The sequence below is a fragment of the Crotalus tigris genome, unplaced genomic scaffold (assembly GCF_016545835.1).
Source record: "Crotalus tigris isolate CLP2741 ecotype Arizona unplaced genomic scaffold, ASM1654583v1 scf7180000024472.5447098, whole genome shotgun sequence".
In the NCBI taxonomy this organism is placed as follows: Eukaryota; Metazoa; Chordata; class Lepidosauria; order Squamata; family Viperidae; genus Crotalus; species Crotalus tigris.
In genome coordinates this window covers 106046-122967 of record NW_024100643.1, presented here as the reverse complement: position 1 = coordinate 122967, position 16922 = coordinate 106046, and the positions used below count along the sequence as shown (strand labels likewise).

Below are 16922 nucleotides of genomic sequence, written 5' to 3'. Positions count from 1 at the left end.
AGAAGGAAGAAGTGTGTGTTGCTAATACTTCGATCCTGTGGGTTCGTCCAGACTAGAGAATGCCAAAATTTGAGCCCAATTCCAGTTCTCACAACTGTTTTGGCAAGGGATCGTAGTATTTGAAGGAAGCCCTCTTCCTGTCTTCTCCTGGATCAGAATTCCATGCTCATGGTCACCTCCCGTGACCACAATATTGCCAGGCATTCTATATGAGACCACCCGTGAAAACCATTCAGAAATCTTTCTCAACCTTAGCCGCTTGAAGATGTATGGACTTCATCTTCCAGAATTCCTCGCGAGCAAGCTAAGGGGGAGGATTCTGGGAGATAGTCCATGCATTTTAGAGTTGCCGAAATTGAGAGATTCAGAAGCTTCAATTGGTTCATAAGATAGCAGAACAGCAGGTAATTATGGGGTTTGCCCTGATACACCTGTTAAGATCTAGGTCAGTGATGGTGAACCTTTTAGAGACTGAATGCCCAAATTGCAAGCCAAAACCCACTTTTGCATCTTCGAGTGCCCATTGGGTGGGCATGGCCCATAGGGTAGGCATGGCTACGGTGGTAACAGACGACTGGATGGGACTCAAAAGTTCAATCAACTCCAACTTTGCAAGATTTTTTTTCCCGCGAGAAGTTGAAATTGACTGAACCTTTTTTTTTTTTTTGCACATGGTGGTGGAGGCCTAAAGCGAAAAGGTTTTATAAAACCCAGCTGAAGGCCTAGGACTAGGGTGACGGCACGTGTGCCCAGAGAGCACTCTGAGTGCCACCTCTGGCACCCATGTCATAGGTTCACCACCATTGATCTAGGTCTTCTCCCATGCATTAGGCGTCAGTTGAGAGGAGTCCCACTTGAGAACCTTTTGTTGCGTTCTCGGTTGCCTTTTTATATACATTGTTTGTTGTATGGTTTTGTTTTTTTATTGTGTTTGTGCTGTATGCTTTTCGGAGTCATACATTTTGCACTGGGCAGCCTTAGTGTAAATCTTTAATAAATAAATGTTGCTATATGTAGTTATCACTACAGCAACTCTTGAACACATCATTTTCAATCTGTTGCTTCCATTGAAGGCCATGTGCTTTTTAGAGTGCCAAAAAAGCATTTAAGTAAACAAGAATATTGTATGTGTACAAAGTGAGATTCTACGAGGGCTGTGTGTAATTGCTCTTTGAGTGCTTCCTAATGTTTAATATAAGCCTATCTTCCTGAATTCTACTGTATTGTTTCTTGTCAAAGCTAGACAGATCCTTTATCCTCCCTGCTGAGAGAGAGAGAGAGAGAGAGAGAGAGAGAGAGAGAGAGAGAGAGAGAGAGAGAGAGAGAGAGAGAGAGAGAGAGAGATTTCAACATTTACATAGCTCACGTTTATGCTTTTTAGGCACATTGAATGGACTTAAACCTAGGTGACATTTCCCAGGGATCATTTTGAGATAATAGAAACAACAACAGATCAAAACCCATCCTGCTCCAAAGATCTATAGCTATGGAGAAAAAGTTCCTTTTATTTACATTCCTTTTTTCTTGGTATCTGCAGTCCCCCAGAGAAACTCTACTTGAGCCAAAGAACTCAGTTCCTTATATTCAAAACCAAATGTTTTATTTATTACAGATATTCCTTGTTACCCATCTGACATTTAAAGTAACTAGCAATAAAATAAAAGAATACAATCAAATGCAAAACATAATCAGTAACTAGTTGTTTGGAATTCTCCATTAACTCCCTAGCGGCCTAGCCTTACTCACTCCCTAGCCTTAAAAACAGTACTTATCACCACTTCTACATTCGGAATATTGTGTGCTCCATACTTCATATATTTGCTAGAAGGTATTGATGCTATGGCTTTTTGCACCTTGTTTTTTAGTTGTGGCAGATGCTATGGGTACTTTATTACAGGACCTATATGAAAATGATTTATCTCCAGCTTTGCCTCATTATTGAAACAACTTAAGAGCCTCTCTTAAGAAAGCTTGCATGTCTTTGGAAACTTTCTTAGCAGCTACAGAGGTGCTAGTGATAACCTGTCCCAGCGTTCTCCATTATTGAAACCAATCTGGCAATTTATGTAGGTTGTGAATGAAGACAGAAAACAGTACTTATCAAAAATCTATTTTTAAAAGCTGAGGAACATTGTAAATTACAAAACTGTACTTATATAGGAAACTACCTATTAAAGTAGAGTATTAAACAATGTATATTCTAATTACTGGTGCTCTTTGGATTTTTGACAAATTCATATTTGAAGTACCAGAGATTGATATGAAAAATTTAGCATGAAAAGTATATGTTTTATGACTAAGCTATAGCCCTTATAATCCAAAAGTCTTGGATTAAGATGCTGATTATGCTTATTTAAACTAGATATGTTCCTAATTTTTTGAAGCCAGAAAAACGCTTTAAGGTTCATTGTTATGTGTCTGCAGCTTCTTAAACCAAACATTTCTTTTTCTGAGATTGTACTTACAGAAGAAAAGGACAGCTAAGTGATTACAGAAAAAGATGTATTGCATCTTTTTGCCTTCAGATAGAAGGGTTCGACAGCCTTACTACCGTACATATCCTCTGAAATGCATTTTTCACTTTGCTCCTCTTTGACCACAAGAGGGCACATCTGTACAGTAATGAAACCCAAAAATCATTAGAGATTAGACTTTATGATGTATATGAATCTAGATGGGTATAAATATAATTTTGTAACTCAAGAAGAGCAAGGCACTGTGAAAGATTATAGTCTTTTCCAATAGATCAATTAGACCATGTAATTATCATATGCTTCATAATGAGAAGATAATGGGAATTGTGGACCTATATGCCTAGAAGGCAGCTAGTGGAAACAGTTTGAGTTATTTCGAAATCCACGAAGAGGCAACATTGGTTCATCTCAAAGTTCTCTATAAGCCAATCACATGCGTGTGAAATGAGAACATTAGTTGAATCCCTTACTCTGCATTCCAAGCTGTTCTTTTTTGGAAGGGCATTTGGAAGGATAATCCTAGCAGGGTTAGGATTATCCTACGGTTAGGATTATCCTACAAACCAACATATGAATGATCAGCAAACACTGGAATCAGTATGCATCTTTCCTTTTATTATTATACCTATAATATAAAGATAAAAAAACACATTTCTGTATAGTTTTTTTTAGTTTGGTGACTTTTCATTACACTGACTTTTCAACCAAACTAATATGATTTTGCCTAAAGAGGTCCTGCAGAAATCAAGACCAATTTCCTCTATAGACACTTTCTCAGAAGAGCAAAATTGCACTGGTATCAGTTGTATAGAATGATCTACAGCAGTGTTTCCCAAACTTGACAATTTTAAGGCATGTGGACTTCAACTCCCAGAATTCCACAGCCAGCGTTGCTGGCTGTGGAATTCTGAGAGTTGAAGTCCTCATGCCTTAAAATTGTCAAGTTTGGGAAACACTGATCTACAGAAAGGAAGAAGGCTGAATAGGGATATAGAGGAGCCAAACACGGCTTTGTGATCATCTATACAAATCAATAGCACTCATTTTTGCTAATACAGTCAATGCATTTTTCAACTTAATTGGAACCATGCTGGAGTATTTGAATAACAAAGGCAGGTACCTCTAAGATGGCTCAGCAGTTAAAGACACTGAGTTTTGTCAGCTGAAAAGCTCACTGCCCGGATTCAAGACCCAAATGTCACACAACAGGATTAGCTCCTATTACATGCCGCAGCTCCTGCCCATCTAGCCATTCAAAAGCATGCAAATGCAGATAGATAAATAGGTACCACTTTGGTGGGAAGGTAACAGCATTCTGTGCACTTTGGCGTATAGTCATGCCACCACATGACCATGGAAATGTCTTTGGACCATGCTGGCTCCCTCGGCTAAGAAACAAATATGAGCACCACCCCTAGAGTCTGACATGACTGGACAGTAGAAACCTTTATCTTTATCTTTACTCTAAGATAATATGCTGAATTTTTGCCAATAATTACAAATCTTATTCAGTTATTACCCAATAGAAGTATTACTTCCATGATTTTGCGCATAGCCTGATGTATCTTTTTCTAAAAACTAGGCCTTTTCTCTCATATAGTTCCAATTCTATTTGGACATTGGGGCATCTATTAAAAAAAACAGAGTGAACTTTAACTCAGTAAACCAATACAAGTACAAAGCTGGAATCGATGATCCAAAAAGTTATACCAAGAAAGGAGTGTCTCCGTCACACTGGCATCAAGTGACTGTACTTCATGGCAGAGGGGTAATATTTAAGATATATCTTTGTAGCTATCTCAAGTGTATTGCCAATAGGTTTTGATGGATACTGTTTTTCACTGTAGATAAATCTCTTTTCTACTTTGATGACAGCTTGGTTAAATTGATCCTGGTGAAAAGGTGTTCCAGAATTGAGGCATTTCACCAAAGTGATAATGAAAAACTTCCAACGCATTCTGTAATAGTCTAGCATCAGCCCTGCTAGTTGTTTGTTGGCATAGTCCAAAATGTTGCCGTCAGGTCCCCAAAGAGTTAATTGGTTGCGTGCATTGAAGTCATACAACTGTTCCTCCTTTTTGCTGGTGGCCATTTTGTGGGCAGCTTCCAGCCATCCTCCCAGCAAAAAACGTCTGTCACTGGAGAGAAGAGTGTCCAGTTCAGGAAGAAGGTCATAGATTAGAACACCACCAGTAACCAGGAGTTGTGACAGCACACGTTTCTGAAAAGCCTGTTTGATTTCCAAGTAGTAATCACTCACTAGCTGTTGCAGAACCTGACGAACAACATCCACAAGGTCATAGCAGAAGGTGCTGCTGTTGCCCAGTTCACCAGAAGTATTTTGAAACAGCTGCCAGGCTTCATAGACATCACTTTTATTGTACCAGACCTCTGTGTTCATCCGAAAAGAAGGACGGTGGACAAGGGGGCTGTGGTTGTGATTTACACAAGGCCCTGAACAATTATAGACACTCTGGAATAGCAATTGCCAGGCCTTTATCACTTGCATGTTCTTGACACCATAGCGCTCTGTACTGTATGTGGCAACCCACTGTTGTAGATTTATTGGCTCCTTGAGCCAACCTAAATCTGTTATGAGTTCATATATCACATCATTTTGTTCAATACCTTCAGGGGTGAGGCCTATGCCAATCATAGTAGAGTTGAGAAAATGTCTGGCTTCAAAGGGGCCTTGGTTAATGCTCTCCACCATGCCAAAAAGGCCATGGTTCCCACCAAAGTTGTGAAGCATGCACCAGATAAAAGGCTGCCCATAGAAGGACTCAGTCCAGAGGTAGACAGGCTTAGATTCAGCAAAGAGGTCCAGCACCAGCATCCTGCCTATAGGTACACCTCGAAGAAGGGCTTTAACTTGAGCAGGTTGCCAGAAGTCTCTCTGGTGTTGGAAAAGCCAACCTTGCATCAGCCATATGGCATGGGAGTCAACTATGAGGACAGGCACAATCAAAGAAAGGAAAAATACAAATTCAGAACCATTACTTTTATTCTGCAGTCTATTTCTTATTTATTTCTTGATAATAATAATATAGGTTCAGTTTCTTTCTGTTTACAAGTGTGTAATACTGTTAGCATACTGTATGCTTTTCATTTATTTACCTAAAATTATTTATATTTTCTGCCCTGGATTTCTCTTGGAAGAAAACATTTCTGGTTCTAAGTTTTTTGTTACAGATCCGGCAATCACAGCAATAAAATTAATCATAACCTGAAAACCTATAGGTATAAATCTATTAGGTGTAAACAAAATATGCAAGTTAGTGTGGTGCAATGGATGGATTGAAGCTAATGAAACCTTGATTGAAATCTCTATTCAGCCAGATTACTGGATGACCTTGGACAAATCATATCTCTTTGTTAACTTTCTGAGATAGATATTAAAAAGAATAAAAATATGAAATTCAATGACTACCCTAAATTCCATGATAGAAGAACAGGACTTTAAATTTATATTTTAAAAAAGTATCCTAAATAAACTCTAAATTCCTTTGATCAGAGTTGGTATGTTTTTTCATGCTATACTTCATTTCTGACTCAAAGTCATGCAGAGTAATATCTCTGAGCAATATGTGAACATGTGAAGCTATCTTATTCTAAGGCAACAAAGTAGCAATTCTATATATACATAATTTAAAGAAAAGTTCATAAAATCTCAGCAACAAGAAACAGAATAATGTCCACTTTTGAATAAATAATTGTAAATCCCTACATATGATTCATATTATAGATAGCGGGACAAAAACATTCACATGATGTATGTGTTTATTTGCCATTCAGCAAGGAAAGGACCATCTTACCCCACATGGAAATTACAGAAAAGTTGCAATTAATCACCAAGGAAGGTATATCTGCTGCTAATGTGAGACAGGACCTTCTTTATAGCAGCACCCCAGGAATGGAAAAAGCTTATAACTTTTAAGGAAACTGTTTTTATTTCATCAGATTTTTAATAGTTTATTTGCAAACTTGGTTGGTAACTGCTTTAATGATTGGGATATTTCTTCTTATTATGAACTGCAAGTGAGCTCCTTATGGGAGAAAAGGTTATTTATAAATGTTTAAGTACATTATTAAAAAAAACCTCTGACTTTCCACAGCTTTTATGGATATTAATTCAGCATCTGAAATTTTGAAAAGGCTCTACTATTATCCTTGCAATATAAATTCCCTTTTTATGATTCTGTAATCCCATAATTTGGTGGAGTTGGGGCAACTGGATGAAGCTGAGCGCTCTTCCTGACGCCATGCAGAAGTCACAGCAGATATTTTTTCTTTGCACCCTAGGAGAGAAACATCTGCCACTACCTAGGATTGAACTCTCAACCTTCTGAGTGGGAGGCGAAAGTGCCACTCTTACTATTATTTTTGCAATACATATGGCTAAATGAGCTAAAGATAATGTGTTGAAGGGCTAAAGATGAGCAGAGATAAAGAAAAAAAATAGGACTAAAGATGAGAAGAGATAAATAGGGAGGAAAAAGAGGGAGAAAAAGAGGCTCTGTCACTTCATACCTCCATTCATGGAGCGGAAGACAGCGGCGCTGACCTTGGAGAGGTAGGTGGTATTCGATGAAAGTGGGTGCATCTCATTGAAGGTGTCAGCACTGTATACATGATCTGTACCAAATTCTTTGATAAGCTCCTTTAAAAAGAGGGTCCCTATAACCTGAAACATGGGGTCTTCAGGTGATAAGAGGTAAGCACATGAATAGGTGCAATCAAAATGGCTCCAGTTCCCCAGTTGTGTGGCATTGACCTGTGGAAATACCCTAACATGGAAAAAAAAATCATTCTGAAGCAGATTACAAAGTCAACTCTAAATTCATTGGGTGTGTGCTAAGTACTATGAGTTTCTACAGGAAGATTTAGACTCAAGCAAAGAGAATACTCAATGATTATTATGGCAGGAATCCAGAATATTAAAAAAAATTCAAAGCAAGAAATACATTCAAGATCACATGTCCCTCTTGTGTCTTCTCCATTGACCTTTGGACCCAGATGTTAAGAGGTCTGATTAATAATAGAAAATATATGCTGCTTGGGTTCAAAGCACTTCTCAGAATTATTACTTAAACACATTCTGAATTTTGCTCCAAGGTGTTTTGTCTTATTTTAGCACTGGCCTTCACATGAATACTCCCCAAAATCCAACATCCTCATCCCCTTGGAGAAAGACCAGTGTAACCACTGCTTGGTGGATAAGTACATCCTTTCCATAAAAAAAAGCCCTAAGTTTCCTTTCCAGGAAGTCTGAAAATCTTGGGGTCTGCTGCCAGTGAGTTTAGGCCAGGCTTTCCAAATGTATGCCTTCCAGCTTTATAAGGCCAATGTCCACACTGGCTAGGGACTGATGTAATTGTTAAAAAAAAAGACCATAGATCAGCATTTGTTAACTTTGGCAACTTTAAAAAGTATGGACTTGCAAAATTCTGGAGCTGAAGTCCATACATCTTAAAATTGCCAAGGTTGAGAAGCACTGATGTTGACAACACTTGGTCAGATGGAAAACAGTCTATCCTGGTATGAGGCAGTTTCTTATATGCTCAACTCAACTCATTTTGTTCATTTACCTTAGAATGCCTCGAGGGATATGCCCAGAGAAGGCAGGAAGCACTGTCAACATACCCAGAGACCTCATTCTCTCTAGAATTCTGTACTGGGAAAGTAAAAGAGTCAGGATGGAGCAATGAAGCAAAGCCACAGAATAATCCACACTGTGCCCCACAACATCCATAAAATTGGTCCAGAAAAAGGCCCATTTCTGGAAAGAGCTGTGCATTCTGTGGGCCAATATGATATGAGATTTAAGACCTAATTTTCTGATAATTCCTGTTTTACTCAGAATTGTAGTGTGTAATAAAGGTGAGATACAAATAAATAAACAAACAAAATAAATGAAAGAGAGCTAAAAGACTATTTAATTCACTCTATTCTTCATTTCCAGAATTTTCAATCTTGGCCTGCAATTCATTATAAAAGCTCCCATAACATCCTCAAAAAAGAGAAATAAACTGCAAATAACACTGATTTATTAAATCAGCTGATAAACCTAGCATGCTGGTTGGGAACACAGTTTTGATCAATTGTGATGCTTGATCATCAGAGACAAGTCATTATTTTCTATAATAACTGTGATGATACAATGCAAGACTTAATCCCCATGTAAGCCAATGTGAGTTTAGAGGAGAAAGAGTACAAGTGCTATATTATAAGTATCAAAAATGCTCATGAATCTAATGGGGGTTTGTCAGAGGTTTTCACAATAGAAAAAGGGACTAGACAGGGATGTCCATTGTCACCATTGCTGTTTGTTTTAACTTTGGAAATATTGCTGATTAAAATTCGAGAATCACAGCAAATAAAAGGAATAGAAGTCAATAAAAAAGAATATAAATTAAGAGCTTTTGCAGATGATTTGGTGGTTACCTTATCACAACCTATTCATTCTGTAGTAGAGTTACTACAATTGATACATCAATATGGACGGGTTTCAGGTTTTAAAATTAACAACAATAAGACTAAAATATGATCCAAAAATATGACTAATCTTGATAAGCAGACCTTGGTTAATCTGACAGATTTCGAGGTTGTTGATAAGGTAAAATATTTGGGGGTTATTTTATCTGTCTCTAATGCAAAACTGTATAAAAATAATTATGAAAAGCTGTGGGTCAAGACACAAAGAGAATTGAAAAATAGGGAGAAGTTGCAATTATCCCTTTTGGGAAGAATTGCGGCGATTAAAATGAATGTTCTGCCAAAGTTTCTTTTTTTATTTCAAATGATACCTATTTTAAAGAATGAGGTTAACTTAAATGAATGGCAGAAAGGTATCAACAAATTTATCTGGGCAGGGAAAAAACCAAGAGTAACACTTAAAATTATGCAAGATACTCGTGAGAGAGGTGGACTCAAGGTACCGAACTTGAAATTGTATTATGATGCTGTGGTTTTAACATTAATTAGTGATTGGATTAACTTAACAAATGTAGAAATACTCCTCTTGGAGGGGTGGGATTTACTTTTTGGATGGCATGCCTATTTAATTTTTAATAAAAAGGTTGACAGGGTTTTTAAATCTCATATTATAAGGATTTCTTTACTTCGGGTCTGGAGGAAATATTATAGAACTGATTCTAAAATTCCATTATAGGCCATACCATGGCATGCGATAGAGGGGATAAGGAGAGGAGTTAAGATGGATAGTGTTTCTTATGCACAATTACTTAGATGGGATGGTAAAAATTGGCAGTTAAAACCTTTGGAAGATTTAGCACAAGAAAATATTATATATTCATGGTTTCAGTACAGACAAATTGTGGATAGATGGAAGGTAGATTGTAATGTGGGTTTGCTTAGAGAAGATGAGAATTTTTTTAAACAAGTAAAAGATCAAAGACGAACTCACATTAAGAGAATTTATGGGGTGTTAGTAGAATTGGACTCAGAAGCAGAATTAGTTAAAGAATGTATGATTAAATGGGCACAAAATTTTGGTGAACCAGTTTTATTAGATACTTGGGAAACTATTTGGGTGAGAAATGTTAAATTTACACAAGCTCAGAATTTAAGGGAGAATTTTTACAAAATGTTTTACAGATGGCACCTTGATCCACAAAAAATGTCTCGTATGTATCCTGACTTACAGCCTAAATGTTGGAGATGTGGATGTCTGGATGCTACTTATTATCATATTTGGTGGTCGTGTAAAAATATAAAAGCTTTTTGGATTAAGATATGGTGGAATATCCAAAGAATTTTTAGAAGGAGGGTAAAATTTACCCCACAATTTTTTTTGTTAGGTATTGTTATTGATTGTGATATTAAGGAGATTACATTGATGTTAAATTTAATTACAGCCGCAAGGTTGTTAGTAGGGCAATGTTGGAAGAAGGAATCTTTGCCTACTCTGCAAGAGTGGTTTCTCAAAGTTTCTTACTTAGTGGAAATGGCAAAGATTTCGGCTTTCTTGAAGGATCAATCGCAAGAGAAGTATGTTGCGGTATGGAAAAAATGGATAGATTTTATACAACATAAGTTGGATATAAAAAAATATTATTTAGTTTTTTAATAATTTATACTTTTTCTCTTCCTCTATTCTTTTCCTTGTTAAACATTTATTTTTTGTTTTTTTTATATATATATATACTATTGTTAATTATTTTATAATTTTTCTAATTAATGTATTTAGATTTTTAACTAATGCTAGATTCATTTATGGTTTATATTTTTTTTTAAGATTTTTTGGTTAAATTTTAATTAAGCCTATATTCAGCTCTGGGAAGATCGGGGGTGGGAATGGGAGGGTTGGGGAGGTGGGGGGGAAGATTGTTTTGTTTTGGTTTTTGAAAAATTTTAAAAATTTAATAAAAATTATCTTTGGAAAAAAAATGCTCATGAATCTATTTCACAAACTATAAGATTGATTACACTCAGTTTACCAGGATAATATTACTGCTAATTTTAGTATCTTTAATAAAAAGAATGGACATCCTTGTGCCTTTTAAAATAACACTAGGAAGGGCTCTTGCCAGACAAATGCAGGATTGTAATTTTCAGAAAGTCTAGGTGCTGTGCACCACCACATTTTCCCCTGCATTATATCACTATGAACATCTCCTCTAATCTTTTCCTGAAACATAAGACTAAAAAACACAGGGTTAAATTACCTGATTCATTTATTACTTTAAAACTCGACGCGGCAGATATAAAACTAAGCTCAAATTTATCTACTATAGTTTACCACAAAAGGTATGAAGGAAAATATGACAGGAAGACAGAAGGCACCTACTGCCAAAAACCAAAACTATACTTTCCATATCAGCCAGACTAAGTACCTGCAAATTTAGCTTTTTCTGATGCCAGGAGAAGGGCAACGGTCCCGCCCAAGTGTGCAAATTCCCCATCCGGTTCCAAGCTAAGAAAGCAGGGCCAGTGAAGTACTCATCGATTTCTGATTGCTTTAGACCCAGTGACAAATACACCTATAAAAACAATAGTAGAGCTTAATAGTTGCTCTGGAGAAGATCCTGGGTTTAAATATTGTTAAAGCCACAATAATATGCTTAATAACACATACTCGTTGCCATATGGCTTCCTGCCCAGTGAATGCCAGTGCCATGTTAATTCCATGGAGAGCCATCCAGTCAATCTCCTGTTCCCAGCGGTCCCAGTTCCACCACACAAAGGAATAGCTGTAAGTGCAGACATTTTGATAGAACCGGAACCTAAGGAGAAAAATAAAATAAATGCATAAACAATAAATTCAATGTACTTAATGAAATTATTCTTCATACATTTTTAATCTTTAATTATAAAATTTCTATTCTATGTATCACACTTGCATGACTGTCATCATAATAACAATAGCACTTAGACATATATACCGCTTCACAATGTTTTACAGCCGTCTCTAAGCGGTTTACAGAATCAGCATATTGCCCCCAACAATTTGGGTACTCATTTACCGACCTCAGAAGGATGGAAGGCTCAGTCAACTTTGAGCCGGTGAGAACTGAACTGCTAGCAGTCAGCAGAATTAGCCTGCAATCTGCATTCTAACCATTGCGCCACCACGGAATAATAAAATTCTCTCTTCTATCACATTAAAAATTATAATTTGGGAAGAATTGACTACATAATAATTGACTAAATAATACCTAGCCAATCTTGATTGTGAAAAGTTTTCATAGCATCAAACATGGTTAGTATTTTGGCTTGAACTCACCAGGAAATCACAGGATTCTGAGCTACACTGAGTTGTTTGGGGACAAAAACCTTGGAAGAATACATTGACCAACCATTTATGTAGTTTTGGCAACAAAAAAAAAAATACACATGCATATAATCAAGAGGAGTCAAAATGAACTGACTCTTGGGAAAGTCAATGTGTAGCTGGATCATATGAACCCTGGGGCTTCAGGGCTGCCAATGATGGGAAAGGATGACTCAATGGATGGAAATCAGCCTGTACTCTAGCCACATTTGATTTGCATGGTTTGGTAAGCCTAGCATTATCCGTGACAGTCTCTCTCAGCCAGCCAATTAGGGGCATCATGAACGAGGAGTGAACTGTTAGCTATTTCATGTTTTACAGGTAATCCTCGACTTACAACAGTTCATTTAATGACTGTTGGAAGTTACAATGGCACTGAAAAAAGTGACATGACCATTTTTCACTGACTGTTGCAGCATCCTCATGGTCATGTGATTTACATTCAGATGCTTGACAATTAGTTCATATTTATGACCACTGCAGTGTCCCAAGGTCATGTGACCATCTTTTATGATCTTCTGAAAGCAGATTGGCAGATGGGCAAGTCAGATTCACTTAACAATCTTGCTACGAATTTAACAACTGCAATGATTCACTTAACAAATTTTTCAAGAACATTCATAAAATGGGACAAAACTCAAACAAAATTTTCACTTAGCAACATAAATTATGAGTTCAATTGTGATCTTAAGTCCTCATAAGTCAAGGACTATCTGCATTATACTTTGATCATCATAAAATGGAGGGCACCTTGAGATCTCTGAAATTAGTAAAGGAGAGTTAAGTGGCAATTTAACACATTCACACAAAGCTTATCTCATGGACTCCTATCTGGCTCGGGACCGTTCACGCTTTGGTCACTTCCAATTGGATTACTGCAACATGCTCTACATAGGGCTGCCCTTGAAGACCACCCTAAGTTACAACCGGTGCAACTTGTTGCAGCTCTCACAACACTGGGCATATCTCGGTTTCCTCATGGGCTATACTGGCTACCAGTTTCTTTCGGAGATAATTCATGGTGCTACTCACTACCTTTACAGCCAGGCTATTAGCAAGACCACCCCTCCCTAAGGATATTTGCCCATTCCACTAGATTAGATAAAGGGAGCGCTCTCTAAGTCCTTTCTCTTGAATGCTGCCACCCAGTAGACCTAGGAGCCATGGCTTTTCCATAGTAAAATAAAAATGATGATAGTCCTCAACTTACAGCCACAAGTGACTCCCAAATTTCCACTGCTAAGCAAAGCAGTTGTTAAGTGACTTCAGCCCCATTTTATGACCTTTTTTTGCCAGAGTTAAGCAAATCACTTCAGTTGTTAAGTGAATCATGTGGTGGTTAAGTGAATTTGGCTTTCCCCATTTACTTTGCTTGTCAGAAAGTAGCTGGAAAGGTTACAAGTGATGATCATATAACCTGGGGACAATGCCCAAATTTGGGTCACATGACTACGGGGATGCTGCAACAGTCATAAGTGTAAAAACTGGTCAAAAGTCACTTTTTTCAGTGCCATTGTACCTTTGAATGGTCATAAATGAATGGCTGTAATTGAGGACTACCTGTATCATTAAGTTCATTGGGAGATAACATTTCATACTGTACTTGAAAAATTATTTCAGCTCACTCTCAACTGGAAAAGGGCTTAACTCAGGGCTGTCAAACTGCCAGCCCGCAGGTGGATGGGTCACGCCAAAACCGTGCCCACCCCATTGCCGGCAATGGGAAAAAAGTCACGATACATTGCAATATGTCAAGTGATGTCGCAAGTTTACCCTAACTGAATTACATACATACATACGAGTGGTCATTAATTGTGTGTGCTAAGGTAGTGCCTTCTATACTACAGGTAGTCCTCGATTTATGACAATTGAGCTCAAAATTTCTATTGCTAAGCAAGATAATTGTTAAATGAATTTTGCCCTATTTTATGACCTTTCTTGCCACAGTTAGTTGAATCACTGCAGTTATTAAGTTAGTAACAAGGTTGTTAAGTGAATCTGCCTTCTCCAATGATTTTGCTTATCAGGTTGCAAAAGATGGTGACATAATCTTGGAACACTGCAACAGTCAGAAATACATGCCAGTTGCCAAGCGTCCAAATTTTAATCACATGATCGTGGAGCAGTCAAAAGGGTGGAAAACAGTCATTACATCACTTTTTTCAGTGTTGTTGTAACTTCGGAACAGTCACTAAATATAGGGTTTGTAAGTCAAGCACTATGTAAGTCAAGGACTACCTGTACAGGCTTGAGCCTTGAAGAGAAAAACTTTGCCTTAAACAACTATTGGGCAATAAAGCTGGGACAGACACAACTTTGATGTCAAACATTCTGCGAATTTCATTTCAGCATCTAATGATTCAGGCTCAAAAGTTTCGGTCAATTGGCAGATTGATGAATTTATCTGAAGCGGAACTCGGCTTTCCGGGCCCGCCTTTAAAGACGCCTTCCCATATTTTCAAGAGGAAGCCGGATATAACTCCTGCTTCGCATATAGAGGTTAGGGGATCCTTTGCCTTCCTTCTCTTCCAATGTCGATTCACCTGTTGGGGCTGGTAACGATAATCTCTGCGGAGACAGGGGGCAAACTCTCCGGTAGTCGGAGCTGCGTCCCAGACCAGGACACGTGGCAGCCGCAGAAGTCCTTCAAGTAATGGTAGATTCCCGAGGCGGCGGCTACTCCGCTAGAACCAGAGACATTTATCGTGCCTGGCGCCTCCGAGCTCAGCCGGTAGGTGTCAAGACCGTCAGGTTCGGCCAAAGACCGGTTCACGGATACATCGAAGGCAGAAGCTGCCTTCGAGCCCAGAAGCCGCTTCAAGAGTTCCTGCACCGCTGTTGCCTGACGAGCTTCTGCCGCCTCCGGCTGCAAACGAGCAATCGCCTCCCATTGCCACAAAGGCCGGGAATTAGCAGCGGACGATATAGCCTCTACGGCCGACCAAAGCAACAGCAACCGCAGGTGAGCCATAGAAAGGGACTCTGACCGGAAGCTACAATGCAGAGAAGTTCCGGGGTACGATATCTCTCTTTCTCTCGTGCGTGCGCGCCACGCCTCTACGAGGATCACGGGGACGCTGCTGACTGGGAAAATCCCAGCCCTCTTTGGTTCGCGCGCGTTCTGCAATTCTCTCTGGTTAAACCCGATTCTGGGATGTATTACGTGGAAGTAGAGAGAGGAGAGCACAATTTTCAATGGGAGCCATAGAAACGTAAAATCAAAAGGTATCCCAAAGTTAATTTAATTCTGCCCGCTACAGAAGGACAGAAAAGCCGATTAAACCATCCACGAGAAGTGGCTCTAGCCTGTTTTTTAAAAACTTCCTAAAATCGAAAATACGAAGTCTGAATTTAAATCAAGTTCTTGCTTCTGAATAACCAGTCTCGCTATCACATAGGCATCTAAGAATAAAGTATTATATAACCTATGTTTATTCAATATTTATACCCGGACGGTAGTTTGCTTGTTAAAGCATGGGATTATTGTTGGGGGTTACTCCATTATTGTACCTACCTTTACCTTACCTGAATCCCTCATTCCCACCCCTTCCCATACCCGTACTGACCCTATCCTTTCCCTACCGGCATAAAATTTAATAAAATATTTATTTTAAAAAAACTGTTTATAAATCAAGAGAATGACTCCTAAATATTCTTAGAATTATTTTTCTTCAGTCATGAAAAATCTTGACAAAATGAGATGGTACATTAAGATGGCAAGTTTCGCACAAGCTCAGTGTTCCACTTACCCCACTTCTCCCTTTTTTTCCTTCTGATTATTTTATTAGACAACTCCATAGCAATTTTTGCTTGAGACCTAAGCAAATATTCTGAAATTGCTGAAAGATGATGAAAAGATACATTCATAGAAAAGATTCCATTCCACAAGATGAAAAAGCTGATATGAACAACTCACAAGAATGCTTTGCCCTATACCACTTTCTGGTTGCATTGGGATGTATCTCTAGTAGTCTTTTCACCACCCAGTTATTTGAGTTCCTTTTCTCTCCCCATGGGTTAACTATTGTAGAATTTTAAGCTCCAGGGTCATGCAATGATAACAAAAGAACTAAAAAAGCTATTTATAAAAATAACAATACTGTAGAACATGTGAGAGAACTGTTCTTGTGAAGAGGCTGTTTCAACTGATAACTGGTTGTTCCATGAAGAGCTCAGGGTCATCCCTCTCCTTTAGGGTCAGGTGCTGCTAAATGTTTTTCAAACGTAAGAAGTGAGAAACATCAAACAAGCATCTGAATAATCCATAGCACCACCTGTTTCTAGTAATGGCAGTAGGTTCGGTGGTAAAAATTGCTTGACTGTGAAGCTTTAGATGTTGTTACTTCTGGTCTTTAGGAATTAATCTTAGTGTTATGTCTTTATCATGTACTCATGCACATAGGTATTGTTACATTCCATGTGCAAGGAACATAATGTTCTATATCACTCAACTAAAACAGTCTCCACCTATGGATATTCTTAGTGTAGAACATACTATAACCTATTGGTGTTCAATTTAAAACAAAAAATGAACACTTTAATCACAAGTTCTATTTTTATCAAAAAAGAAAGATTCATTTCTAATTCTATTTCAGATACACTTTAAAAACTCTATGTGGATAACACCATATAGGGTTTTTTAAAGCTTAAAGGGG

At 38.0% G+C, this 16922-nt stretch overlaps 1 protein-coding gene and 1 long non-coding RNA gene across 3 annotated transcripts in view; one reads left to right on the top strand and one right to left on the bottom strand.

Annotated features, from left to right (window-relative positions):
- Positions 1 to 3068: 3068 nt before the first annotated feature.
- NAGLU (N-acetyl-alpha-glucosaminidase) lies at positions 3069 to 15844 on the bottom strand. Of its 2 annotated transcripts, none has more exons than XM_039333313.1 (6): positions 14811 to 15844; positions 11572 to 11719; positions 11330 to 11476; positions 8063 to 8148; positions 7005 to 7261; positions 3069 to 5420 (listed from the first exon to the last, which is right to left on the bottom strand). In XM_039333313.1, exons 1-6 carry the CDS (start codon positions 15236 to 15238, stop codon positions 4204 to 4206), a joined length of 2283 nt encoding a protein of 760 aa, XP_039189247.1. In that variant the 5' UTR covers positions 15239 to 15844; the 3' UTR covers positions 3069 to 4203. The 2 variants fall into 2 exon arrangements, with proteins under 2 accessions (XP_039189247.1, XP_039189249.1); XM_039333315.1 differs by having other exon boundaries at positions 7005 to 7248; positions 8063 to 8143.
- The window catches only part of LOC120303564, a 29473-nt gene continuing 27650 nt past the window's right edge, over positions 15100 to 16922 (top strand). The window contains exon 1 of the long non-coding RNA XR_005555502.1: positions 15100 to 15229. This is a non-coding gene — a long non-coding RNA (uncharacterized LOC120303564). The remainder of the gene's footprint in view (positions 15230 to 16922) is intronic.

Bases quoted from the DNA above. Each gene is read 5' to 3' on its own strand.
- NAGLU (XM_039333313.1), bottom strand. From the start codon at position 15,238: ATGGCTCACCTGCGGTTGCTGTTGCTTTGGTCGGCCGTAGAGGCTATA. The intron at 11,477-11,571 runs GTATGTGTTATT...TTGTTTTTATAG, and splicing joins AGGAAGCCATATGGCAACGA to GTGTATTTGTCACTGGGTCT. The intron at 8,149-11,329 runs GTACTTAGTCTG...TTACTTTCCCAG, and splicing joins AGAAAAAGCTAAATTTGCAG to TACAGAATTCTAGAGAGAAT.